The sequence below is a fragment of the Telopea speciosissima genome, chromosome 6 (assembly GCF_018873765.1).
Source record: "Telopea speciosissima isolate NSW1024214 ecotype Mountain lineage chromosome 6, Tspe_v1, whole genome shotgun sequence".
Lineage (NCBI taxonomy): Eukaryota > Viridiplantae > Streptophyta > Magnoliopsida > Proteales > Proteaceae > Telopea > Telopea speciosissima.
The window spans coordinates 40,224,247-40,249,954 of record NC_057921.1 but is presented as its reverse complement, the minus strand read 5'-3'; the positions used below and the strand labels follow the sequence as shown (position 1 = coordinate 40,249,954).

Below are 25,708 nucleotides of genomic sequence, written 5' to 3'. Positions count from 1 at the left end.
TCCCAGCCCTGTGTTAGGTTATGCTATACAATTTATTGTTTACATTTTGCATTTTTTGTTTAGTATCTAATTATTTGATGGTTTACCAAAAAAGGTTACTTATTTATTGAACAAAACTATTTATAATTTTAAGATTAGGCTAAGTTTCTTAACCCAAAGAAAAGTCTAATAGTCAATTGAGTATGAAACAAACCAATACCCAGTCACTTGTGTCTCATTTTTTTAATGCATATGATGATATAAATGGCAAAAATCAGGGTCAATCAAGGCCAACCAGGCCCGATCAAGGTCAATTAGGGCTAGGCTGGGCTGCGCTGAGCCCGGCAGGGTTGGGCATAGGCTGAGATATCTTAGCCCAACCTAGGCCTAGGTTGGGCTTGGGTTGAGCTAAGAGGACTCAAGGTTGGGCTAGGGTTTTAAAAAATCTGGCTCAGTTTCACCCCTAGTTGAAGATTTTTTGAATTGGGATTTTGGGCTAACTAAACATGAGATGTTCACATGTTATCCCATACCATGTGATTGTTTATTAAATATTGGTAGAATTGATACGTGGTTTTGTAAATGTTAATTTCTACATAAATGAATTAATTAAAGGATCAATTTTATGCATTGTTTAGTGGTTATGAGATATTAAATGAACCATAAGGATGGCATATGTGTGATATGAATGATTATTTTTTTGTATTACAGAAAATGAACAAATAATGGGAAACCCAGAGACAAAAACAAAACCACTAATGCAACATATGCAACCCCCACCACCAACTAAGCCAATAGTAGGGAAACCACCAACAGACTAAAATAGAAACATAAACACGACAAGAGGAGACTAAAATGACCAAAATCTAGGTCTTCCCTGAGCATCCATTTTGAGGTCCTCTTTAATCGAACTAGCCAAAGAAGGAAATTGAGTTGATACTTCAAATTTCACAGCTTATTTAGCAAGGAAATCAGCCACCGGGTTAGCCTCTCTATAGCAGTGAGTTATTTTCCATTCAGAGATATCGAGGAAGCTTTGAAGAGGTGTCCACCTTTGTGGAATAAACCACCAGACCATAAACTTAGAAACCATGATCACCACCTCTGTAGAATCACACTCAATCCAGACCTTTGTGAGATGAGGTTCTTTAGCTTGCTCCAAGTAGGGTGCCATTACATTATTTGATTTGGATCTGCCATACCATCTTGCTCAAAAACTGAATTCTCGTGAACTCTCTCTCTCTCTCTCTACAAACAAATGTACTCCCCTCGGGCAGCCCAATTGATGGGTTGGTTTATCGAAGTTGCTTATTTGGGATATAAAATAGAATTAGGACTTTTAATTTTATTTGATTGAGAGAAGACCAGAAGTGACGAGAGATAAAAATGAATTTTTTATTATTATTTCCATATGTAATTGTAACTTTTGTATGTAATTCTATCCACTAAATCACTTAAGTTTAGTGGGAATAACTGATGAGGTTACATAAAATCAAAATGGATTGATGGAGTTTGTCTCCAACGGATTGGGCATCTGCTCTTGGGTGTCTAACCATCAAGCCGGATTCGGGCTCTCCAGATCCGGTTGCCTTATTTTGGCAATCCTTAAGTCAGATATTTTTGGGCTCTTGGCCAATGACCTCCTACCTTACTTGGGTCATTTTGCTGTTGAACTAGGCATCAACACCTAAGGTCCTTCTAGGCTTAGGATGAATGCAAAAATGTCATGTAATGTGATACAATGCGAGCATCCTATTATAAGCTAAGTGCACTCGATCATCTTCCTTGAGCTTGTCTTCTCTCTTTTCGCTTCCTTGAGCTTCAATTGACTTTAATCTTCAAGCTTCTATCTTCTTCACAATGGAGGTGATCAATCTTCACACTTTCGTGGAAATACTTATTCAATGGATATGTTCAATGGTGTTCCATTTTTTGGCTTTGTTTATCCAATTTAGATCACTACAAGGCATGGTACAATGAAGACAATTGTTAAATAGCTTCAAGTGTTTGTTATCATCAAAACCAAGTTGTGACCAACATAGGATAGTGGAATTTCCAACGAACATGTGTGGGCATTTCTCCAAGATTCTTTGCAAACTGTATTGATCTATATAAAATGACTCATCATCTTTTGTATTATATGTTTTAGGTAGTTAAATGTTGATAGCTCATTAAACCCTCCTGTATCTTCCTCTTATTATAGATAATTTTTAATCTATTTCACAGATTATGCTTTCTTATATGATTCAAGAAGATAAGTGGATTTGGAGGCTTTCTCAATTAGGTAATCTGTTAGTCAAATCATCATGGAATGGAATTCGCATTACCACTCAAAATCCTATTTGGTCTTCTGTTATTTGGACTGTCTACCTTCGACCTAGGCAATCCATTTCGGTTGGAGGCTTACGCATCGAAGATTGCTTACAGATGAGATAGTTGCTCTGAAAGGGGTTTCAATGGCATCTCATTGTAATCTATGTCTTTATGCGTGTAAAAGTTTAATTAGCTAACCTTTTATGGAGTGCTCTTTCCCAATTAAATAATGCAACATTTCTTGGAATATTTTAAACAATCTTGGCTATGTTGCTATTCTTCTATTGATGAGCTCTTCATATGGTGGAAGAGGAAATCTGATTTTGTTCCCTCAAGTGTGTATGGATGGCTGGCTTCATTCTGATCGCTCTTTACATCTAGAATGAAAGGAATCCAAGAAGATGAGAAGAACTCAGTACAGTGATAGTGTGTGTTGTTGGTCAGAGGTTGTTAGTGGGAGAAATTTTTTAAGAACAATGATTCACCCCCTCTCAGTGTCGGCCTGGGAATAACACCATTCTAGAACAAAACTCTTTTTATTGTAAATGTATATTTTTTAAAAGAAACTATATATATAGCAGCACAAGTAACCCTAATCAAGACATAGACTTCTATTAGGAAAACACATTACATAAAATCAGACTGCGACTAGGAAACATAAGATACGTCAATAGAGACAACACAAAGCGAAAACACACATAAATATAAATAGGATTACAATACTACCAGGTAGGGCTGCAACAGGGTCGGGTTGGGCCGGGCTTTATAGAACCCTAGCCCAACCCTAAGTCCCCTTAGCTGGGCCTAGGCCCGACCCGACCCTGACTCAGGGCCAGAAAAATCCAACCCTGACCCGCCCTCAGGGTCGGGCCGGGCTGACCTTGATTGGCCCTGATCATGGGGAAGGGGAAAGAAATGCATGGGCTGGAATGGACCGGGGAGAACATAATCAAATTTACATAAAATAATACTATAATAAAAAGTATTATATCACTTATTGTCGTCATATATAATATATTATATAAAAAAATGTAGGTGACATTTAAAGTTTATAATGTATATATTATATCAATATATATTTTATAGTATAACTTAAATCAGGGTCGGGCCGGGCCAGGCTAAGCTTAGCCTGAAGCCTCAACCCTAACCCGACCCGACCCTGACTCAGGGTCAGAAATTTCCAACCCTAACCCGCCCTCAGGGCCAAATATCTCAACCCAGACCCTGTTCGGGCTCAGGGCGGGCCAGGGCGGGTTTGGGCAGACAGGGCCAAACTTGCACCCCTACTACTAGGCCAGCACACTCCTTACAAATTGTTGCCACAAAGGCAAAGTCGATAACTTGGAACAGCAAGTAGATGGTTGGCTCTTGGAACAGATAGGCCAAACGTCTCAGTCATGTCCAAGTCGTCAGGTGACATGCCATTGGGTAATTCCCAATCGAAGCCATGTACCAATTGTCCAAGTACTAGTTTCACAGCTGTTAGGCCCAGATGTATACCAGGACATCCTCTACGACCTGATCCAAATGGGATACGTTGGAAGTCACGTCCACGGATGTCAATATTATTTTCTATGAATCTTTCGGGCAAGAATTTTTCAGCATCACCATAAGTTGACCACACATTAGGGTCCCTTTGAATTGCCCAAGCATTTATAATCACACGAGACTTCTTGGGTATATGGTATCCATTGATTGTTATGTCTTCGAAGGACTCATGGGGAGCTAGCAACGGAGCAACAGGATGAATCCTCATGGTTTCCTTCACAACCATGTCCAAGTACTCTAGTTTAACTAAATCCTCTTCCTCAACTAGCAGATCTATGCCAACTTTATTCCTCAACTCCTCTTGGAGCCCTTCCATCACCTTAGGATTCCTTAGGAGTTCTGAGAGGATCCATTCAATTGTGACAGCCGATGTGTCTATTGCAGCCAAAATCATGTCTAAAATGATTCCTTTTATACTAGTTCGATCGATCATGTAGCGTTGTTCTTCTGCCTGCATATGTTTTGATTCCGTCATCAAAGACAGCATCACATCAATAAAGTCCTTCTGGTTGTTGTTACGGTCTTTAGGATTGTTTATGTGCTCATCAATGATCTTTTCCAAAAACCCATCAAAGAGTTTGCTAATTTCCTTCATGCGTCGACCCAATCTCTAATTAACTATTAGAGATATATTAGGAATATTAGTATTAGAATAAGAGAAGGATCTTCCATCCTTATCTCAACAACATTTTAAGTAAGTAGTTTAGTTATATTAGGAATGAAATTCATAATCTTATGCAATCTTCAATGTATCTCTCTCAATCTTCCATAAATGGTAAATATCATATTGTAATCCTTTATATTTAGAATGTGTATAATAGGTGATTGAGTTTCCAACATGTGGATTTCTTCACCCATATATTAGGTAAGAGAAACTACTTACCTAATATAAGAGATACTACTTAATCACACTTATTACTGTCACCTAACTACTCACGCAGTTCCTAGCTCTCACTATTGTTGCTCGGTTAATTGACTTTAGCATCAGAGAGTCTAACTGGGAGCCAACTCCGACCCGCACTCTTGTTTAACTCTTAGCTTGTTATGTTGAAATCTGGCTTCCATTTCTGAAATCTGATATACTGGCTTTCAAACTTCTTTGGGCTTCTCCACCATATAATTAAGGGCCATATCGTTCTCTGAGGAGAAATGAAAAATCTCATACCCTTTCCCGATCGAAATCATAGACACCCATTTTTTAAGATTCCACGACTCCTTCGCAGACTTACGAAGGTCATCCAAAGATGCCAAGCGAAAGCTCACTCTACCAATTTATGCAAAACGAAATTTCATAGGCTTTTTGTAGAATAATAATACGAGTGACATTACCTGACTAAATGGGTTCAGGTAAGGTCTCAAGATTAGGTAGAGCAGAAACACCCACTGCAGCCACATAAATTCTCCTGTTTACCATTGGTGGCTGATCACACTCACCTCTAACTCCGACATTCACATGATCCCCTCCTTTAAAAGCATCCACTTCTCCCTGAGATTCTCTGCACCGCGAGTCAGGGTCCCCCCTACTCTAACGCATCACTATCACACACCTCTCTTACAGTACTCTTCCTTCCCTCACAACCGATATTTTTTCCTTGCATATCTACTCTTCACATGTCTATTTTAGTGAATGGATCTCCAGTGGGATTATTCTCCCCTCGGAGGGGTGTTAGACTGGGTTGTCCCCTATCTCCTCTCTTGTTCACTTTAGTGATGGAAGGCCTCACCTGTTCTTTTAATTGGAAGTTTGATCAGAACTTGTTTGCTCCTATTCCTAAATGCAAAGCCCTGAACCTGACTCATTTGATTTATGTTGATGATATATTTATTTTCTCTAAAGCCTATTCAACCTTCTATCAAGTTATTATGGATGCCTTGCAACTCTTTACAGATTTATCGGGGTTCGTGATTAATCCTCAAAAATCTCTTAATTTTATCTCTGGGGTTTCTTCTGATGCCAAAGAGGTACTAAAGAATATTATGGGTTGTGAGATTGGCCACCTACCGATCTCTTATCTAGGGCTTCCTTTAATTTCCTCTAGGTTGTCCTTGCATCATTGCTCCCCTATCTTGGATAGGCTCAAGAAGAAGTTCCAGTTGTGGAAGAGTAAACTTCTTTCTTTCGCAGGCCAATTGGAGTTGGTTAAGGCTGTTTTGCAAGCCTCTTATCTATTAGACTGGAGTTTATGGTATCACTAGTTACATCATCAATAAGATTGAGGCCATTATGAGTGTTTTTCTATGGAAGGAAAGTGATAATAACAAGTTTCTGTATACTATCAGTTGGGCTTCTGTTTGCCTTCCTAAGAGGGAGGATGGTCTTGGCTTGAAAAGACTTAAAGATGTTAATAAGAATGGGTTAATTAAGTTAATTTGGAGAGTTGCTAAGATGAAAGAGGGCTTATGGATCCAATGGATATCTATTAAATATCTCAAAAAAAGACTATATTTGGAACGTGAAGTGTTCCTCTAATGTTTTGGGGGCCTGGAGGAAAATCTTAAACCTCAGGCATCTTGTTCAGGGAGTTATTATTTCTCATCTTGATGATGGCTCTTCCACTAGGCTTTGGCTTGGTAATTGGTACCCTTGTGGTGTTCTCCTTCCAGTATTTGGTGACAGGATCAGGTATGATGCGGGCTCTGACAAGATGGCTCTTGTTTCCTCTATTATTGTTAATGATTCTTGGTGCTATAGTCATCATGTTTCTCAAAATCTTACCTTTATCTGGGCCAGCTGCAATATATCCCTCAAAGACCGGCCTCCTCCTAGTGGTGATTTTGTTGTGAGGGATCCTCCCTCCAATTATAGATTTTCTTTTGCTTCTGCTTGGGATCTCATTCAGTTTAAGGGAAATGAAGTAATGAAGTGCCTGGTGGAAAGTGGCTGAGTTCAACCATCACATCCCAAGACATAGCTTCATTTCCTGGTGTGCTTTGACGGGCTCTCTTCCTAACCAGGAATTCCTCATGCATAGGAATCTTAGCATCTCAAATTGTTGTTTTTGCTGGAATGCTTTGGAAAATATTGACTACTTTTTCTTCAATTGTCATTTCTCCAACGGTATTTGGATTAGCGTGATTCAGAAATGCTGCCCCTCTCATTCTCTACTCTCTTCTTTTGACAGTGAATGGAAATGGATCAAACAGAATTCAAGAGTAAGTCAATCTATAATCTGGCTGTTATACTGGTGTTTTGTGCCTTGATCTATAACATTTGGTGGGAAAGGGACAAGTGCAGATGGACTTCTTCTTCTTGCTCCTGCAGCCAAATATTGAGTTCCATTGAGTTTGAAGTGAAGACCAGATTAATCATCTACAGACTTTGTATTTGGATTGTGCTGAGAATAGACAAATTGGGTCTTCCTAGGGTTTGCACATAAGGCTTGTTTAGTTGTCTTTGTTGCTTTCTTGTTTGGGGGTACTTTTGGCTTTCCTGCCCCTTTCTTTTGTGTATTATCCTTCTTTTCTTTGCTCCTTAATATAATTTATTCACCCCAAAAAATAAAAAAGAAGCAAGATAACGGATGGGAGAAAAAATGTAGAGGGGAAAGGGGTTTGCTTTACTAACGAAGCTGGGCCTCTTGGCTTAATCTAGGAATCCTAAACTCTTCTCAAAATAGATATCCAAAGAGATAAATTATGAAATTCCAATACCTTCTTTCCTCTTCTTACTTTCCATTTGTTGTCTTGTCTTTAAATAGGAAGTACAATAGGGGTTACATAGTCACCTACATAACCAACTCACACTACTCTGAACACTGAACCCCACATTCATACAAATTACCTACAAATTAAAATAACTAATCATTTCTCCTAGTAACTAACCCCACTTCCAATAACTAATCCTATTTTGTTCTACCAAAAAAAAAAAAGAAAAACTAATCCTACCATATACCATATATAACTATCCACAACATATATCACATTTAACCACCCACTCCCATCTACACGTAGCATAACTCTCCGTACAAATTGTTGCAGCAAAGGTGAAGGCGATAACTCGGAACAAGTAGATGGTTAGCTCTTGGAATAGTTATGCCAAACTTCTCAGTCATGTCCAAGTCCTCAGGTAACATGCCATTGGGTAACTCCTAGTTGAAAACATGTACCAATTTTCCAAGTACTAGTTTCACTTTTTATAGGCCTAGATATAAACCAGGACATCCTTTAGGACCTGATCCAAATGGAATAAGTTGGAAGTCATGTCCTCTTAGGTCAATATTACTTCCTATAAATCTTTCAGGCAAGAATTTTTCAGCATCATCATAAGTTGACCACACATTAGGGTGCCTTTGAATTGCCTAAGCATTTATAATCACACACACTTCTTGGGTATTTGGTATCCATTGATTGTTGTCTTCCAAAGATTCATGGGCCAATAGAAACGGAGTAACAGCTGCAGGATGAAGCCTTATGGCTTCTTCACCACCATGTCCAAATAGTCTCAATAAATGATCTCATGAACACCTTTTCAAGTTCCAAAGGAAAATCAGCATCTGTCTCCATATTAAAAAGCACATGTGCTTGTTGCACCATACCAGCAAGTGCACATGCTGATAAAGCACCAAGAAAGGTGTCATCGTTTGGCTCAAATCCTTCGCTGCACGTTAGATCAAAGAGATTCAAAGCAACATTGACACTTCCATTCATTCCACACCCCAATCGAGCAAAAAGGCACAAATATCCTTCAATTCCTGAGCAAGGATGAACGATGGGCTGAGGCGGAGTCCGTCGGCCATGATTGGTCGCCGATTTCTCTCAACGAAAGCACCAATGATACGAACCCAATAACAGAAAAAGGAAAAATACCACTTCGAGGGGGCAACCTCCTAAAAACAAGGGAAGAAGAAGAAGAAGATAGACAGGAAAAGAGATTTGATATATTTCTTAATGCCTTTACAATGATCCCCTTACACTATATAAAACCCTATCTAATTAAAATTACCCATCTACCCTTAACTATTAATTTACCCATCTACCCTTAACAACTATTAGAATACCCTAAAACCTATGATCATATCACACAATCATGTCTAAAATGATTGCTTTTATATTAATGTGATTGATCATGTTGCAGCTCTGTTCTTCTTTTGCAATTTGCATATGTTCTGATTCCATCATCCGAAGCAGCATCACATTAATGAAGTACTTCTTGTTGTCTTCATAGTCTTTAGGATTGTTTATGTGATCATCAATGATCTTCTTCAAAAACCCATCCAAGACTTTGCTAATTTCCTTCATCTGTCGACTCAATCCCTAACCAATATATACAATGATTAACAACTATGTGTTAAATTATAAAAATTAGGGAAATGTATGTCTATCACCCTTAGGGTTTAAAATAATTATGTCTATTATCTTTGAAATTTAAAAAATTACTTCTGTACCCTTAAATACTAACTCGGTTAGTTTTAAAATGAAATGACAGTTTTGCCCTTTCTAATTTTTTAAAGAACTAAATCCACTCCACCCCACCCCTGTTATTGTTCATCTTCCCCACAATTGTAGCAGCCACCACCACCACCGCCATACCTTCCGCCTCCATGCTGACCATCCCTAGCCAAGTGCTCTGATTTACAGTCGAAGATGATCACTATGGAGAATGGAGAAACAGGGGCCCCACCTATGGAGTGGAATTCTCTCAGGTTTTCGGAGAACGAGCGGCTGGGGAGGAAGTTCAGGAAGGTGAGCATCTGGCATTTCTATTGTTTCTTTGTGATTTGACTTATACCGATTCTATGTGGTTATCAAACTTTGATATTCAAGCGAAATGGGTTTTCTATGTTGGATGATTTAAGTGTTTCATGGCTTGTAATTTCTCATTTGGTTTTTCCTTTTTCTTCACTGACGATATTGAAACTGGGCCAGTATCACCTGGGAATTCTAGATTTCGTTGAAGCAGTCTTTTAATTTTTCAGACCAGTTTATTCCCGAGGGACCAAAAAAAAAAAAAAAAAAAGAGAAGGTGAGGGGTTGAGGGGAGAGAGAAAAATGGAAGTTTCTTTTTTTATAGGCTGAACTGAACTGAACTGAACTGTTTAAAGAAGAGAAATAAATTATGAATATGATAAAAGATAGGGGTTAGGCAACTACTCAAATCACTGGGATGGATTAAATTGGAGATGTGAAAATGGAAGTGATGTTCCTCCCATTATTCTCTATTCTCGCCATATCTGTTCTTAACTCATGAGCATCTTTGTCATTTCTCATCACTTTAATCCAAATGATTTTTTGGGTTTGATTTATCCTTATCAGCAGGGGTGGGGTGGCTGATTTATCCCTGGCGAGTGACAGTTGATAGTCCTCAAATCACTGTCTCGGAGCTTAAAGCCCTAATCGAAAACCAGTTGAGAATCCCTGTATCTAATCAAACCCTTTCGATAAACCAGAACTTGCTCCGTGCCAATACCCTAGATGAAATGCTTCGCTTCACAGATATGTCGAATCCATGGACATAGTTGTCTCAATCTTTTTTTTTCCCTGCTCAATTGCAAGAAAGGGGTCGCGGGAAGAAGAGAGGAAGAAGAAGGGACGACCCGGGGTTAGTTTTAGGATTAAAAAAAATTGCTACGGTAGGGGTATTGTTTGTAAGGGTATTATGGGTATTTAAGTTATATTTGGGCAATGACATCATCATTTAACTGTTCTCATCTAACGATAGGGGTACATTTGTAAGAATCTTTCAAAATATAGGAGAGGTTTATGAAATAGATGAAATTTCAGGGATGGTAGATGTAATTGTTTGAAAACACAGGGTTGGTAAAAGTAAATTTTCCTAAAACTTAAAGAAAATAAAAAAAAATATTGTGTTAGTGTTTACACCATATTTTCGATCAATTTCGATCAATAGAGAAATAGGCCGAAATCTATTTCAATCAAGACTGACCTATTAGTCAGTAAATGGAAAACTGTCAGTTACCAAAAACGGTCAAAAATTAGTCAATGACCGAAAATTGTTAGAAAGTGGTCAATGATTGAAAACTATCACTGACCAAAAAGGGTTAATGACCGACGAACAGTCAGAGACTGACAGATTGGCAGTGACTGATAAACGGTCAGTGACACACGAACGGTCAGTTAGGTGGTTATAACTAATTCTCAAATAAGTGGGTAATTGTAAAACTATTTGGTAACTACAGAAACCACCACACCAAGGATGCCTACGAAAGAAGAAATTCAAAACAAAAGAAGAGATCCAACAAATCAACACAACATGTCTTTATTTTTTATCTTTTTTTTTTTTTAGGAGTAGTGTAATATAGACTTTTATCCAGCAATATGTCTTTTGGCTTGTTTCAAAAGACACCTATTATTATCAAGTCGTAAGCCTCATCAGTTCGGACTTGGCTAGTTGTAAAGACTTCAACAAATACATTCTGTAAAGTATGCAATTTGATTTCTTTTTCTTCTTCTTGGCATTGCAATTTTCACATTTTAAAAGTCATTGGATTACCAAGGCACTGCTAGAATCCATCATTGCCTAGAGCAAATCAGAATAGTTTCTTTAGCCAACAACAATCTCCAAACCGAAGAAATTGGGGGAAATAGTTAGATTTGCTTTTCTTTTAAATTCCATGGCAATATTGAGATTGCAACCCAAAACATAGTGAAGTAAATAGACCAATGCAATTATATTCCTTTAATACAGTGAAATGGCATTCTTGTAGCTTCATAAAAGTTTTCAGTGAAAAAGAACTCTGTCTGTATGCCAGCGGTCCCATGTTTCTGTTTCTCTTCTCCTCATGTGAAAGGACTTGCCCTCATTTATTTTGGGAAAGAGAGAGAGACACACACACTTGGAGCACTGGCGTAGGCCGCACTCTCGGACATAGAACCACTTCCCAAAGTTTAAAAATAAGTTTTGAGCCAGAGAAGTTGAATGTTTAAAAAGCCTACCTCACTACAAGAAATATGATTTTTCGCGACGGTAATAAACCGTCGCCAAAAATAGATATCTGTCGCTAAAAATATAGGCGACAGTAAATTTAACCGTCGCCAGTCCGTCGGCTAAACTGGCATCGGGGCAAATCGCGACGGTAAAACTGCTACCGTCTAGCAAAATCATTTTTGGCGACGTTTTATATTACCGTCGCTAAAAATACATTTTCACGACGCTTTATGTTTCCGTCGCTAAAAATATATTTATGGCGACATTTATGCTTCCATCGCCATAAATATATTTTTAGCGACGGAAACATAAAGCGTCGTGAAAAAAGTATTTTTAGCGACGGTTTTAATCGTCACTACAAATGTAAATATTAGATGACGGTCTTTTGTATACCGTCAGGGAAAATCTAATTTATACGACGGACAATTAAATAACTGTCGGTAAAAATAAATCTTTAGCGACGGTAATAAGTTTACCGTCGGCAAAAATTCTTTTTTTGTTTTTTTCATTTATATGGTATTCATTGTTTGTAATTCAGAAAAGGATATTTTCACCTGCAATTTACATCTATATATAATATTCATTCCATAAAAGAAAAACTATTAACTACAAAATCCGTATAAACATTGCATTAATTCATTGCTTTCCATTAACACAAAAAACTCAAAAGGCTAGTATTCCCTTAAAATTCACTTTCAATCAACTCTCCACCAATGTTGTTAACCAAAACACCAATAAAAAAAACCCAGAGAGAAAAAGTTTCTAGCCAAAGGAACATCATAATCTAGTACTCCTTCCAATAAAATACTTCATCACCGTTGCTCTCCATATTGCAGATCAGGAACATCATAATCTAGTCCTCCTTCCAATTTCCATCCTTTCGAATTTCATAGTTGGAACTTTCTAGCTTCTAACTTCATTGGACCTGAAGGAAACATAGATGAACAAATTACACATAAGTAAAAATCCTTTGAAGGACTAAAAGAAACAAAAAGGGATCATCTTGACAAGTCATCATCTTCACACTAAGAAGTGGCAAACTATATCCAACTTGCCAAGTCATCATCTTGACACTTTAATTTCATTGATAATGCCAAACCAAACTAAACTACCATTATTAATCACTAACACCACATTTAAGTAAATATAGGTGGTATTTCCGACATCAATTCCATAAAGTTCAAACAATATAACCAGAAAAATGAAAAAAAAGGAATCATGATATATATTCCAACAGTAGAAAGGAAACAAACACTTCTGTACAAGTGCGAAAACCTACTTACCAAGGAAGACTCCAAGGAGTAAGATTCAAAACCAACTTACCAAGGAAGACTCCAACAGCTGCTGAGATAGCTATTGCATCCCATTCAAAACTAATAATATCTTAACTAACCTCTCTCAAGCTAACTCAGTGGGTACTAAGGCTGCTGAGGAGAATATGAAATGTTGAATAAAAACTAAAGTAGGCCTACAAAGATACTGATACTCAATTTCACTTTCTCAAACGGATTTAGTGCATGGATTTATACCCCAATTGAAAGCTTTCCAACTCACATTCCCCCACTTGGATCCCATAAAAAGAAACTAATGGGGGAGAAGGGGAGCATGATTGTCTTCTTTTCACTTTCAGATAGTGTCATTGCAAGCTTGCATCCTCCATCCAAGGAGTGGAGCTCACAAAAGGGCCATATGTTTAATCATCAAAGAAAAATTCAAAATTTTCATATTAATCTCTTTCTTTCTTCCTCTTTCATGTGATAATCAATTATATAATGCCAAATCCATACACTATTAATGCCAATTGCTTAAAACTGTTAAAGAACTCATTCATGGATTTCAAGAAGGGTGAGGAACTCTCTTAATAAAAGTAGTACATCAGATTTTCTAAGCTGATCAATTCCCTGTTGGGACGATAAGAGAACAGGTAGGACCCCAAGAAAAGGGAGTGCTACTAAGCCCTATAACTGAGCACACCCCCCCCCCCTTTGCTGCCCAATACCTGAGCACACACACCCCTTGCTGCCCAATTTGACCTGAACACACATCCCCCCTTGCTGCCCTACACCTGAGCACACACACACCCCTTGCTGCCCAATTTGACCTGAACACACATCCCCCCTTGCTGCCCTACACCTGAGCACACACACACCCCTTGCTGCCCAATACTTGAGCACACACCCCCTTGCTGCCCTACACCTGAGCACACACACCCCCCTTCCTGCCCAATACCTGAGCATACACCCCCCTGCTACCCAATACCTGAGCATACCCCCCCTTGCTGTCCTACAACTGAGCACACCCCGCCCTTGCTGCCCAATACCTGAGCACACACAGCCCCCTTCCTGCCCAATACCTGAGCATACACCCCCCTGCTACCCAATACCTGAGCCTACCCCCTTGCTGCCCTACAACTGAGCACCCCCCCCCCCTTGCTGCCCAATACCTGAGCACACACCTGAACTGCCTTTGTTAGTGTCCTATTCTACTTTTCAAATAGACAAAATCCCCCAAATCTCATCAAGGATGCTCTTGGATGGGGGGTTTTAGTAATCCAACTTGGATCTCCTTGTGGAGGGAAGCAGCTCTTCAGTCTCTCCCTTCTTTGGGCTTTGAAAAAGAAGTTCATTTTCAGGCAACTTGGTTTAATCCTCAATTTCATGAGTTTCTAGTTTATAAATGGTAAGGTCTTGGTAACCAAAATTTGATTGTTCAGCTAAATGGAGTAGTTATGATGTACTTTAAGCAGTGGAATAGAGAAGTGTTTGGAATTTTATTTCCTCTAAAAGAATCTCTCTTTAAGAAATACCAGGAATTGGAACATAAGGAGCCTTTCCCTGATTCTGCAACTAAGCTAACAGAGATTTCCAACAACAGATGCATGTGAACCAAATAGGCAATCACTTAAGAGATGCACTACAGATCCGAATTTCCCACAAATCTAAAAAACTATGACACACTGCAGTACTGAATCAAATAGTAAATTAATTAGCAATTTGTCCACATAGCAATAATATGGTATTGAAATACTATGAGGATCCTGTAACATCAAAGCAATTGTATATTCCAATGAGGATGGGAATAAACATAGGCAATGAAGGAGGAGTTTAGGGATTTGAGAACAGGGGCATGTAGGTTGCTTGTTGGATTAATTGCCTGTAGTCATGAGGAGGCACAGTGACACACTTACATACACAATAACAACTTCCAAGTACAAACTTATCTCATCTTCTTATCAAAGCTCAAAAAGATGTAGAATAATCCAACAACTCCATATACATTACCCGTAAATCCTCCAAGTCCCTAAAGAGAGAAAGAAAAAGAAAAAGAAAAAAAAAAGACCAAAAGATAACCCAACCTTCCCTTTGATCAGTCTTCAAATTTCTTCCTATCTATCTAAATAGTTGAAAATCATTAAGTAGGTCTAGTTGAGGACAGGTAATTTAACATACAATTTTTTGGTGTCTGAACCTCTAGTCCCTTATTGCAATTGTGCAAGTGATATTGTAGAAGTAAGGATCCTTGTATAGAATTGATTTTTACTCTCCCCCCTCCCTCCTCCCCTCACCCCCACAGTTCCTCTGTTATGAGATTGACTAGCTAGAGCTTTTAAGGATGAGTTCTACCCAAGTCCCTAACAATTGTTCCCTTCTCCTCCCACCCCCATGAACTGGCCCTGGTTTGTGGAAAGGATTAGAAGATGTGCCTAAGGGGTGGGGGTGAGTGAGTGTGTGAGTATGTGTAGGGGCAGCAAGGAGTAGGTATGGTTTGTGTGTATTTCTTTATAATGTTGTTATTGCATGGGTTGCTGGCCATGTGGCTACGAGTGTGCTTGGTTCAGATCCATGTGGTCTCAACCATAGCAATCAAAGGGAAGAGAAAAAGTAAAGAAGAAAATGAAAGAAGAAGAGTAGAATGGGAAGAAGAAGTTGAAGGAGACAAAATATAAGAAGTGTTGCAGAAGAGATGGAGACTAGGAGCTGCTGCCCTATTGCAGCAGGGCTGGAGGTCGACTTCCCTCTTTGCTCTCCATGTGTGTTGTGATTCGGTGGTGGTTGGGGTGCTTTGTGGCCCCAGCCATTACCAAGTAAAAGAGAAGACTAAAGAAAAAGAAAAGAAAAGAAAAAACGAAAAAGAAGAAGAGGTAAATGATGATGGTGCTTGTATTTGTGTTTATTTGTTGTCCAGGTGTTTGTGGATATGTGTGTGTGGTTGGGTGTGTGTATGTGACTGTGTTGTATGTGTGTGTGTGTGGGGTGAAGGTGCTTGGTTGAGGTCCATGTGGTCTCAGCCATAGCTATAGAAAGAAAGAAAAGAAAAGAAAAAAGAAAGGAAGAAAAAAGAAAGGAAAATAACAAGGACAGTTTTATGGGTTGTGTATGTAGTTGGTGGATTTGCCATGAAAGCAAGGGATTGTGGAATGGCACCTAACCTTTTAAAGTCATCAGGTGTGGTTTGGTTTTCTATCCACTTAAAATCTGTGTTCTAGAAACTCTTCAACAAAATGAGGTGTTCTTATTTTGTGGCCACAGCAAAGAAATGAGGAAGGAACTTCTGCTGGAAAGACCAGGCATCAGCTACTCCACTCTTAATACTCTAATTTCAGTAAAATGGAAGGTATAGTCAGGATAGATGTGATTGGATATGGTTTCTTTCCATGCTTTACATTCTGCATTTTTCATTGATAATGTGGATTGTGTAATACAGGAGCTCAATGAAGCGGATAAACAGCTTTGGAATGTTAAAGCAACAGAAGCAATGGAGGCTTACAAAAAGGAGATGGAAGAATACAATCAATCTAATGTGATAATAGCTAACAACAACCCTAAGCCCTTAACACCCCAAGATTTCTGTTCATGTTCAAGTAGTTCTTGAATTGAGCAGTGCATAACCCCTCTCTTGGTGGGGGCTTATCTTTTATGCTAACCTAAAAATATATTTGTATTCGAAAGGTGGAGGCCAGTGTAATTTTTTTTTTATAAGATGTAATTGCTATTTCAAGAGAATCACTTTTTCCAATTCAAATTTCCTCTAAAAATCTACAGTCCAGTGCCTTATTTTGATGTATAAACTAAATCAGGTAGTGAGTGAATTCAACTTTCAAAGTACTGTATTTTGAATTTTAGATGCTTTTACCTAATATTTGAACTTAATGGTGATAGGATAGTTTGTAAATCATCAATAACATGGTTAAATTTTTCGGAGTGAACGAAGAAACTCTGTAGAGAGCAGATAGCTAGCAACTCTGTCTCTTAGCTGAAATATCCAATAAGTTTCATATACTTCTACTACTGCTGTCTGCAAATCCAAAATGAAACAAGCATCGTAGGGCATGTACAAAATATTTATGTTGCTAACCTTCTCTAAATACATCTGATAATTGAAAGAGATAAATGATAAGGATATGGGTTTGGATTTGTGACTTATGCAGGTTCTTTTGTGGTAGATAAAGTCAGTCAAAACACTTAAATTATCAATGGGAAACAGGTAGGTATTTTTTGTTTGAAATATTTAGGTTGAAATCAAGAGGACCATACCAAAGGGAGCCATTAACTCTTAAGGATTTTTGGATGAAGAAGATCTTTATGGGTGGAGTTCCTACAACTGAAATAGAGGTATTTTCCTATTTCAGCATCGGATTAAAAGCTATTCTTAGAGTGAGTGAGATCGAGAGAGCCATACCTTGTAACGATCTTCAAGGCTTTAAACCCAGAAAAAAATGCTCAACAAAATCCTGAAATGGAAACATTGCACACAACCTTAAATAGAGTAGGTGTTTTTCATCTTAAAAAAACCTATTAAATATAATAGTGCTCATTCCTCAAAGTAAGCCTGTAGGAAGGACTTTACCACAATTGAAAGAAGAAGAAAAAAAAAATAGATGGGTTTTACCCCTGAAATGCAAAAGCAGCCCTGTCCATCCCATAAGGTCCCCTTGAGATTAGCCATGTGGAAAAGCAATAAAGTGTGCATCTCAGCTTTATATTCCACCATGTATAACACTTCCCACAAGCAATGATAACACTTCAATTTAATCAAGCCTCATTTTTCCACAACCACCGTCTACCACCAATAAATCATAGATCATTAACATGTTTTTGAGAAAGGGCATATCCAGATTTAGAGACATTAGGAGTTCTCAAGGCCAGTCCATTCCCATGCAAAGCCATATTCTGTACTACAGTGTAAGCTCTCTAATCAATTCTGAATACCTCATTGACATCTTTGTTTGCCATTCTATTTTAAAGCTCAGATCTTCACCATTGTGCTCCATTCCAGAGTTGCAGCCACTGGCCTTCATTGAACATGATCAGATTAAAATTTGAATGAGTGCTACACTTAATTCCTTAGTAGGATTTGTTTTTGAATCTCTTTCATGATCTTGCTACCCATTCATCTTAACAACCTTTCCTCTTTGGAGTTTAAAAAAAAAAAAAAAGAGGAGCACCCAATGCATGAGGCTCCTCTGTTGGAGTCAGTAATTTGAAATTTGATATTTTGTCATGCTCTAATGTTTCAAATCAATCAGTTTATTCTTTATTTAATAGCTTCTTCATATATACCTTGAAAAAGAATTTCAGGCTCGAAAGTATTGTTAAAATCCAAACCTTGAAAAGGCCTTTCATACCTTAAAACCATCACTATCAGAATCTGTCCCCTCCCTCTCTCCCTCTTTCTTCCATTCTGTACTTCTCTTTGCAACCATAAAACCTTAAATGAACATTCTTTTGTTATAAGGTACTAGGAGGTTTCTCTTTCTTATCATAGACCCATTAGAGCTTCACTAGATGGAAGACTCTTGAGCCATTTACAAGCATTATTCCTGCTTCTTGTGGAGCAAAGTGTTACATGCAAATATGTTTGGTTTAAACAGTACTACGACAAGTAAGCTCTCTCCCTGTGTTATTGGAACTGATGTAAATGTATGTTCATGGAAGCAAAAGAGAAAACCCAAGTTCTTCTAGGAATTCATACGCTTCTTAGACTAGATATTTCTGTGGTTTCTTTAGTTTGTGAGTCCTTTCAGGAGGTTGCATCTATGCTGACATAAAAATGAAATATGAACTACAGGCACAATTTTATGCATCTATTAAATTTAACTTCTGGTGGTCATTTGCTATTCTATACTCTGTACATGCTATGGACATCTTGTTAAACATTTATCTGCAGTTATGTAGAAATACACAAGCTAAGAATTTTTTAACTGACTCTGTTTGCATGAGTAACTAGAAATTTTCAGATTATTGTAATGGAAAGATCCTATAGTAAACACAAGAAATCCTGGAAGGTTGTGTTTATGGATGAATTCCCATTTACAGACTAGTACATTGCCATATGAAAACCTCCATGAACATAGATCCAGACCCTGAGTTCGGAGGCACAAATGATTCAGAAGGTTGCACCCAGAGATTCCAAAATCATATTGACAAAGAAATTGTTCCAGATAAAACAAAAACAATCTAACCCTGTTCTTCATTGACGTACTGAAAATGATTTGTCTCCCTACAAGTGTGACATGAGTACCACTATAGCTCAAATAGACTTTCTTACACTACCTACCCAACCTATGTGAGACTAAATTCCCCTCCTATTCTTGACCATAAAATGCACTCACTGCATTAGAGGCTCATTTCTTATGGCATAATCTCCTTTGATACGGTTGTTGGCATGGTTGTTTGATTCTTGACTGTTGGTTCCATGTAGCTTTAAGAATTTGACTGGACTGATCAACCAATGAACAGGTTCAACCAAACCAAGCAATTTTGTGTAGTCTTGCTGTAGGATTACTTGATTTTATTGGAAAACCAATTGGAATCGGACATTTCAAGGGAATCCTAATTAGAGTAGGGCTCAGAATCTAATTGCAAATGTAGGGTAAATTAACAACAACAAAAATTTAATCATATCCTATTTTAGAAAATAATTAGGAAATACTTTATTAGAGCTCAGACATATATAAAAACAAAAGGCAAACAAATCTGAAATGTTTAGATCACAGGAGCTCAGAAACCATCCACAACCGAATAGAAACACATATTAAGGTCCCACCATTAATATCCATTCCTTACGTTTCTCTCTTTCTCTCTCTCTCTCTCTCTCTCTCTCTCTCTCTCTCTCTCTCTCAAAAACTCAAAAACCAAAAAAGCACCAAGGTCCCATGGGGAGCGGAGAGTGACCCAAAAAATATGTGGAGAAAAGCAAGAAAAGAAAAGCTGAAACAGGAAGACCCAAATTTACCTTTGATATATATGTTGGGACTTGGCAGCAGCAGGGGACTACTTCTGATGAGGAGGCAACATCATCGTTTATCCATCGCCCATCGGAGACCAACAGGAAAACCAGAAAAAAAAAAAAAAAACCTAAAAATCTAAAATGGTTTCTCTCCCTGCAAGTGTGACATGAGTACCACCGTAGGCAAATGCTCAAAGGGGAGGAGGCGGACAGTAGAGAAGGTCGTGGGAGAGGGGTTGCAGAGAAGGGGGTTGGGGCTAGGTAATCAAAGAGGTGTGAGTACGATTGGGGGTTAGGGTTTCACCATGAGAGAGGATCTCGATCTTCTCCATCGTGCGGGAATGGGGTAGAGAGGAGGAGAGAGAGAGAGATGTTTGATGGCGGAATCGGAAAGAAGAAAGTGAGAAGTTGAAAACTAAGGTAACCCGCTAAAAATTTAAGGCAATATAGCGACGGTATCATTACAACCGTCGTTACGATGATATTTTCTACAACGGTATTTATACTACTATCGTTAAATATATATATTTTCCACGACGGTAACAACTATATCATCGTTATAAATATTTAATTCACGACGAAATATTATTATTGTCCTTAAAGATTCCATTTTTCGCAATGGAACTTTTAATACTGTCGTTATACATTTCATTTTCAACGACAGTAATACTGTACTGTCGTAAAATACCATTTACCGCGACGATAATATTTATACTGCCGTTATATATTCCATTTTCTGCGACGGTAATATAAAATTATCGTTATAAATAATAATCGACGACGCAATATTAGGACTATCGTTAAAATTCATTTTTTGCAACGAAAATTTTATTACCGTCGTTTTAAATACATTTTTCATGACGAAAAATTATAATATGTCGCCCAATTATATTTTCCACGACGGTTACTTAAGAACCGACACGGAAAATAATATTTTGCTATGTTACTTTATTATCCGTCGTTGAAAATCATTTTTGGCTACGGATCATATTTCTTACCGTCGGCAAAAATAGGATTTCTTGTAGTGCCTATCTTGTTTATAAGAGAAGTTGAATGTTTAAATCATTGTTGCTCTATTGAGTGCACATTTGAACCATGATGAGTTCTCCATAGAAACCAAGCTGAGTTTCTCTTTTTCTTAAAGAGTTGGTCTTTCATCTAGCCTTGAAGAACTGTACCTTCATCAACCTTGAAGAGTTGATAAGTATTCCTCCACCAAAAGACCTAGAAGAGTACTTTCTTGGAGTTACTATCATCCCTACCTATCCTGTACCTTTTCCTCTCAATTTCTGATATTTTTGTTTCATCTATATCATCATTTTCAACCTAAAACCGAGCTCATAATAACCCCTTTTCATTTCTATATTGCACACCAAGTTTGGGAACTCATTCTATAAGTTTCCCAGATTCGGATCTATGCAGTGACCTCAACTTCACAATCCCATATCACCCTCTTTTATTTCTAATTTCAAAAAGCCCACAGAACAAAAGTTTTAGCCCTATTTGTTATATTTCATCCCCAACTTGAATCACTCAAACCGAGTTATATACTGAAAGTTATCCTTATTTTACTACAGTAGTGTCAATCTGTCAGGATTTGAGATTTCACTCTTGTAACTGTTATTCTCTCATGACCTGAGTTTGTGACATCTAATAAAGTGTTACATCATGAAGATGAGAATAACTCCAAGAAAGTACTCTTCTAGGTCCTTTGGTAGAGGTAGACTTATCAACTCTTCAAGGTTGATGAAGGCAACACTTCGAAGTCATCGGAGATTTCTTCAATTCTTCAAGATTAAAGGCTGGAAATTCAACTTGGTTTCAGGTGGAGGAACTCAACTTGGTTCACAAGAGTACTTGAAATAACAATGGACAATTTTATTCAACAATAGGATGCCTTACAAGCAACATAGATAGGCCTTTTATAGGTAAGTAAAGAAAACCCTAAAAGTGACTGCAACATCATAACCCTCGATCTTAATGATGTATCAACGGTTGAGATTAAAAGAAGAAAAGAAAGCCCAAAATATAACATAGATGGATGCACTTGGGCTGCATCAGGGTTGAAGGTTGTTAGTGGGAGAAATTTTTTAAAAACACTAATTTACCCCCTTCTCAGTGTCAATCTAGGAATAACACCATTCTAGAACAGAATTCTTTTTATTGTACATGTATATTGTTTACAAGAGATTTATCTATATAGCAACACAAGTAACCCTAATCAAGACACATATATACTACTACTAGGAAAACACATTACATGAAATCAGATTGTGACTAGGAAATATAAGCTATACGCCAATAGAGACAACATAAAGCAAAATCACACACAAATCTAAATAGGTTCACAATACTACCTGGCCAGCACACTCCTTACAAATTGTTGCCACAAAGGCAAAGACGTTAACTTGGAACAGCAAGTAGATGCTTGGCTCTTGGAACAGTTAGGCCAAACTTCTCAGTCATGTCCAAGTCGTCAGGTGACATGCCATTGGCTAACTCCCAATTGAAGCTATGTACCAATTGTCCAAGTACTAGTTTCACAACTGTTAGGCCTAGATTTATACCAGGACATCCTCTACGACCTGATCCAAATGGGATAAGTTGGAAGTCACGTCCATGGATGTCAATATTAGTTTCTTTAAATTTTTCAGGCAAGAATTTTTCAGCATCATCATAAGTCGACCACACATTAGGGTCCCTTTGAATTGGCCAAGCATTTATAATTACACGAGACTTCTTGCATATATGATATCCATTAATTGTTATGTCTTCCAAGGACTCACGGGGAGCTAGCAACGGAGCAACAGGATGAATCCTCATGGCTTCCTTCACCACCATGTCCAAGTACTCTAGTTTAACTAAATCCTCTTCCTCCACTAGTCGGTCTATGCCAACATTATTCTTTAACTCCTCCTTGAGTCTTTCCATCACCTTAGGATTCTTTAAGAGTTCTTAGAAGGCCGATTCAATTGTGACAGCCGACGTATCTATTGCAGCCAAAATCATGTCTAAAATGATTCCTTTTATACTAGCCCGATCGATCATGTAGCGTTGTTCTTCTGCCTGCATATGTTCTGATTCCACCATCAAAGACAACATCACATCAATGAAGTCCTTCTGGTTCTCGTTACGCTCTTTAGGATTGGTTATGTGCTCATCAATGATCTTCTCCAAAAACCCATCAAAGACTCTGCTAATTTCCTTCAAGTGTCGACCCAATCCCTAATTAATATATTTATAAAGATTAAGAATACTGTGTTAGAATGCATGGCAACCCAAAACAATGAAGTAATTAAACACATCAATGCTATTAGATTCCCTTAAGACAATGAAATTTCATTCTTGTAGTTTAATGTATAAAAGTTTAAATATGCTTTTAACAACCACCTCCTGTTCTTCTTCTTTTTTGTTTTTTATTTTTAATAAAGAATTTATAAAAAGAGAGAAGAGAAATTAAATACAACAGCCCAAAGGGAACAAGAGGCCGAGCCTGGACAAAATACATCAAAGGATAGCTAACAATGCATAATTTAAAAACCCCAAGAAGAAACAATATGCCGATTCTTGGGGAAATCATTATCCGAGGCATGAAGGTTGTTAACGTTAGATCTAACATCAAACCTAATAGCACTACGTTTGTTTCTTTCCTACCAGATGTGGTAGATCGAGACACAAAAAATTATCTTAACAACCCGATTGTAAATCGACTTTCCTTTGAATTCTTGTCTGATCCATCTCAATTCTCTTTTAAAGGAAGGGGGAGTGAGGGCAACATGGCCACTAAAAAATACGTAGTCAATATTTTCAAACGCATTCCAGCATAGGCAGCAATTGAGGATGGACAGATTCAAGGGCAAAAGGGATTCCTGGGTAGATAGAGTACTTGTCAAAGCACGCCAGGTGATGAAACTAGTTACAGGCTGGAATTTGACCCTATCACAAATCCATACCATGTCCATCTATATATTCCACTACTTTAGTATATATTTAGTAATATTATCCGTTTTCATTCTATTTCCTCTACTTGTTAGCTAGGAAGGCCTTGTCTGTCATGTGCAGGATAGAATGACCGCATTCTATTTCGTGGCTCTCTAAACTTTGTAAGTCTGAAGCCATAGGTAATTATACACATGTTTATCATCATTAGTAAATTCTCTTTCGAAAAAAAAAATACTATGCAATAGAAAAAATTACATACCTAGCTTCATGCCAATAGGAAAATTTTCATTACCTTAGTGTAAAAAATGAGCTCTTATGTTTACTGTAGTGCTAATTAAAGAGACTTGCTTACCTGAAGGTCAAGTGTTCCGATATAGGGAAAGAAATCAGCCAGGTTAAAAGTCCCAAGAAGATTGTGGTATTCCTCAACAACTGAGTTTAGGTGGACATTATCGACCTTGCTACCAATCAGCATTCGGAAGGTGATATCATCAATCAGTGATCCCACCTTGGCAGTCATATCAACCATTGCACCAGCTTCGGCAGCCTCCTTAAGAGATCCAACAAAAAGGCCCACCTCCTCCCTTCTCATCTTCTTGAATGAATCAACCTTTGCTGCACTTAGCAGCACTATGGTGCACAGCTTGCGCATGCTACGCCAATATGTACCATATTGTGCGAAAACCAAGCCTTTGTTCCCATAATTTACATACTAGGGACCCATAGTGTAAGGTCGACTAGCAAAGACGTTGTCATGGGTCTTGAGGAACAACTCCGCTGCCTGAGCAGATGATACCACCACAGTTGGTACGAGGCCAAGCTTGATGACATGATGGGTCCATATTTCTGGGCCATTTGATGGAGGGTATGGTGAGGGAGATCACCCAACATGAGAAGATTGCCGAGAATCGGAATCCCCCAAGGGCCCGGCGGTAATCGATGATCATCACTTCGTTGCTTGGCCCTTGATCCATGCCGGAGATGGATCAATAAATACCTGAGCCCTCCAAGTAGTGCTGCTAAGAGAACTGCAATGGTCCAAGAAGACATTAGGAAAGGGGAGAGTAAAGGATACTGCCACTTATTGTTGGACATAAAATCTTTTCTCAGATTCTCCTCTTGGAAGTAGTATTGAACAAATATAGATATATATAGAAGTAGACATGGGTGAATTATGAAGAGATATATTATAATTTGGATTTATGATTGGACTCTCGTAAAGAATGCATGATTAATGTTAATGATCGGACTATGCTGATGTGTTCTCAAACATGTGCATGCCGCACTGTGGTTTTGTACTTTTGTCTCACCCTCCTAAAAAGTTTTTGGAAATTTACACATACCATCCCTGAGGTTTGACTAAAGGATATTTTTACCCCCCAGTTTTGGAAAATTCTGCGTACCCCCTTGAGGTTTGCAAACAGTAACAAATAAGCCAATTCCGTCAGTTCATGACTAACACTGTTAAAAATAAGACTTGAACTGACGGAATTGCCTTTACAAGAAAAAAAAAAAAACACCTGCAACTCATCTTCCCCAATCGATTGGGGAAGATGAGTTGCAGGTTTTATGTAGAACTGTAAATGGATAATCGAAAATCCAAATTCGATCCGCATCCGTATTCGTTTAGGAGCATCCGTACTCGATGAGTTACCCGTGGGGTTGCTTTTGAGAGGAAGAGAGAAAAAGAACAGCTATGAAACAGATATAGGTAGAGAGTAGGGTGAGAGGTGGGGGGCAGTAAGTACTGCTACTCCAACTACTATTACAGCTAGTGAGTGAGGTAGGAAGGAGGGTCAAAGGGAGAGTCTG

At 38.2% G+C, this 25,708-nt stretch overlaps 1 protein-coding gene across 1 annotated transcript; it reads right to left on the bottom strand.

Annotated features, from left to right (window-relative positions):
- Positions 1–3,588: 3,588 nt before the first annotated feature.
- LOC122666327 (cytochrome P450 71AU50-like) lies at positions 3,589–24,560 on the bottom strand. Its single transcript, XM_043862526.1, has 2 exons — positions 24,249–24,560; positions 3,589–4,450 (listed from the first exon to the last, which is right to left on the bottom strand). The coding sequence occupies exons 1-2, from the start codon at positions 24,546–24,548 to the stop codon at positions 3,599–3,601; spliced, it is 1,152 nt and encodes a 383-aa protein (XP_043718461.1). The 5' UTR covers positions 24,549–24,560; the 3' UTR covers positions 3,589–3,598.
- Positions 24,561–25,708: the final 1,148 nt, after the last annotated feature.

What these genes read in the sequence shown, in the direction of transcription:
- LOC122666327 (XM_043862526.1), bottom strand. Translation starts at nt 24,548, where the DNA reads ATGCGCAAGCTGTGCACCATAGTGCTGCTAAGTGCAGCAAAGGTTGAT. An exon ending in TCGGAACACTTGACCTTCAG is followed by an intron (nt 4,451 to 24,248) that starts GTAAGCAAGTCT and finishes ATAGTTAATTAG; the next exon opens with AGATTGGGTCGACGCATGAA.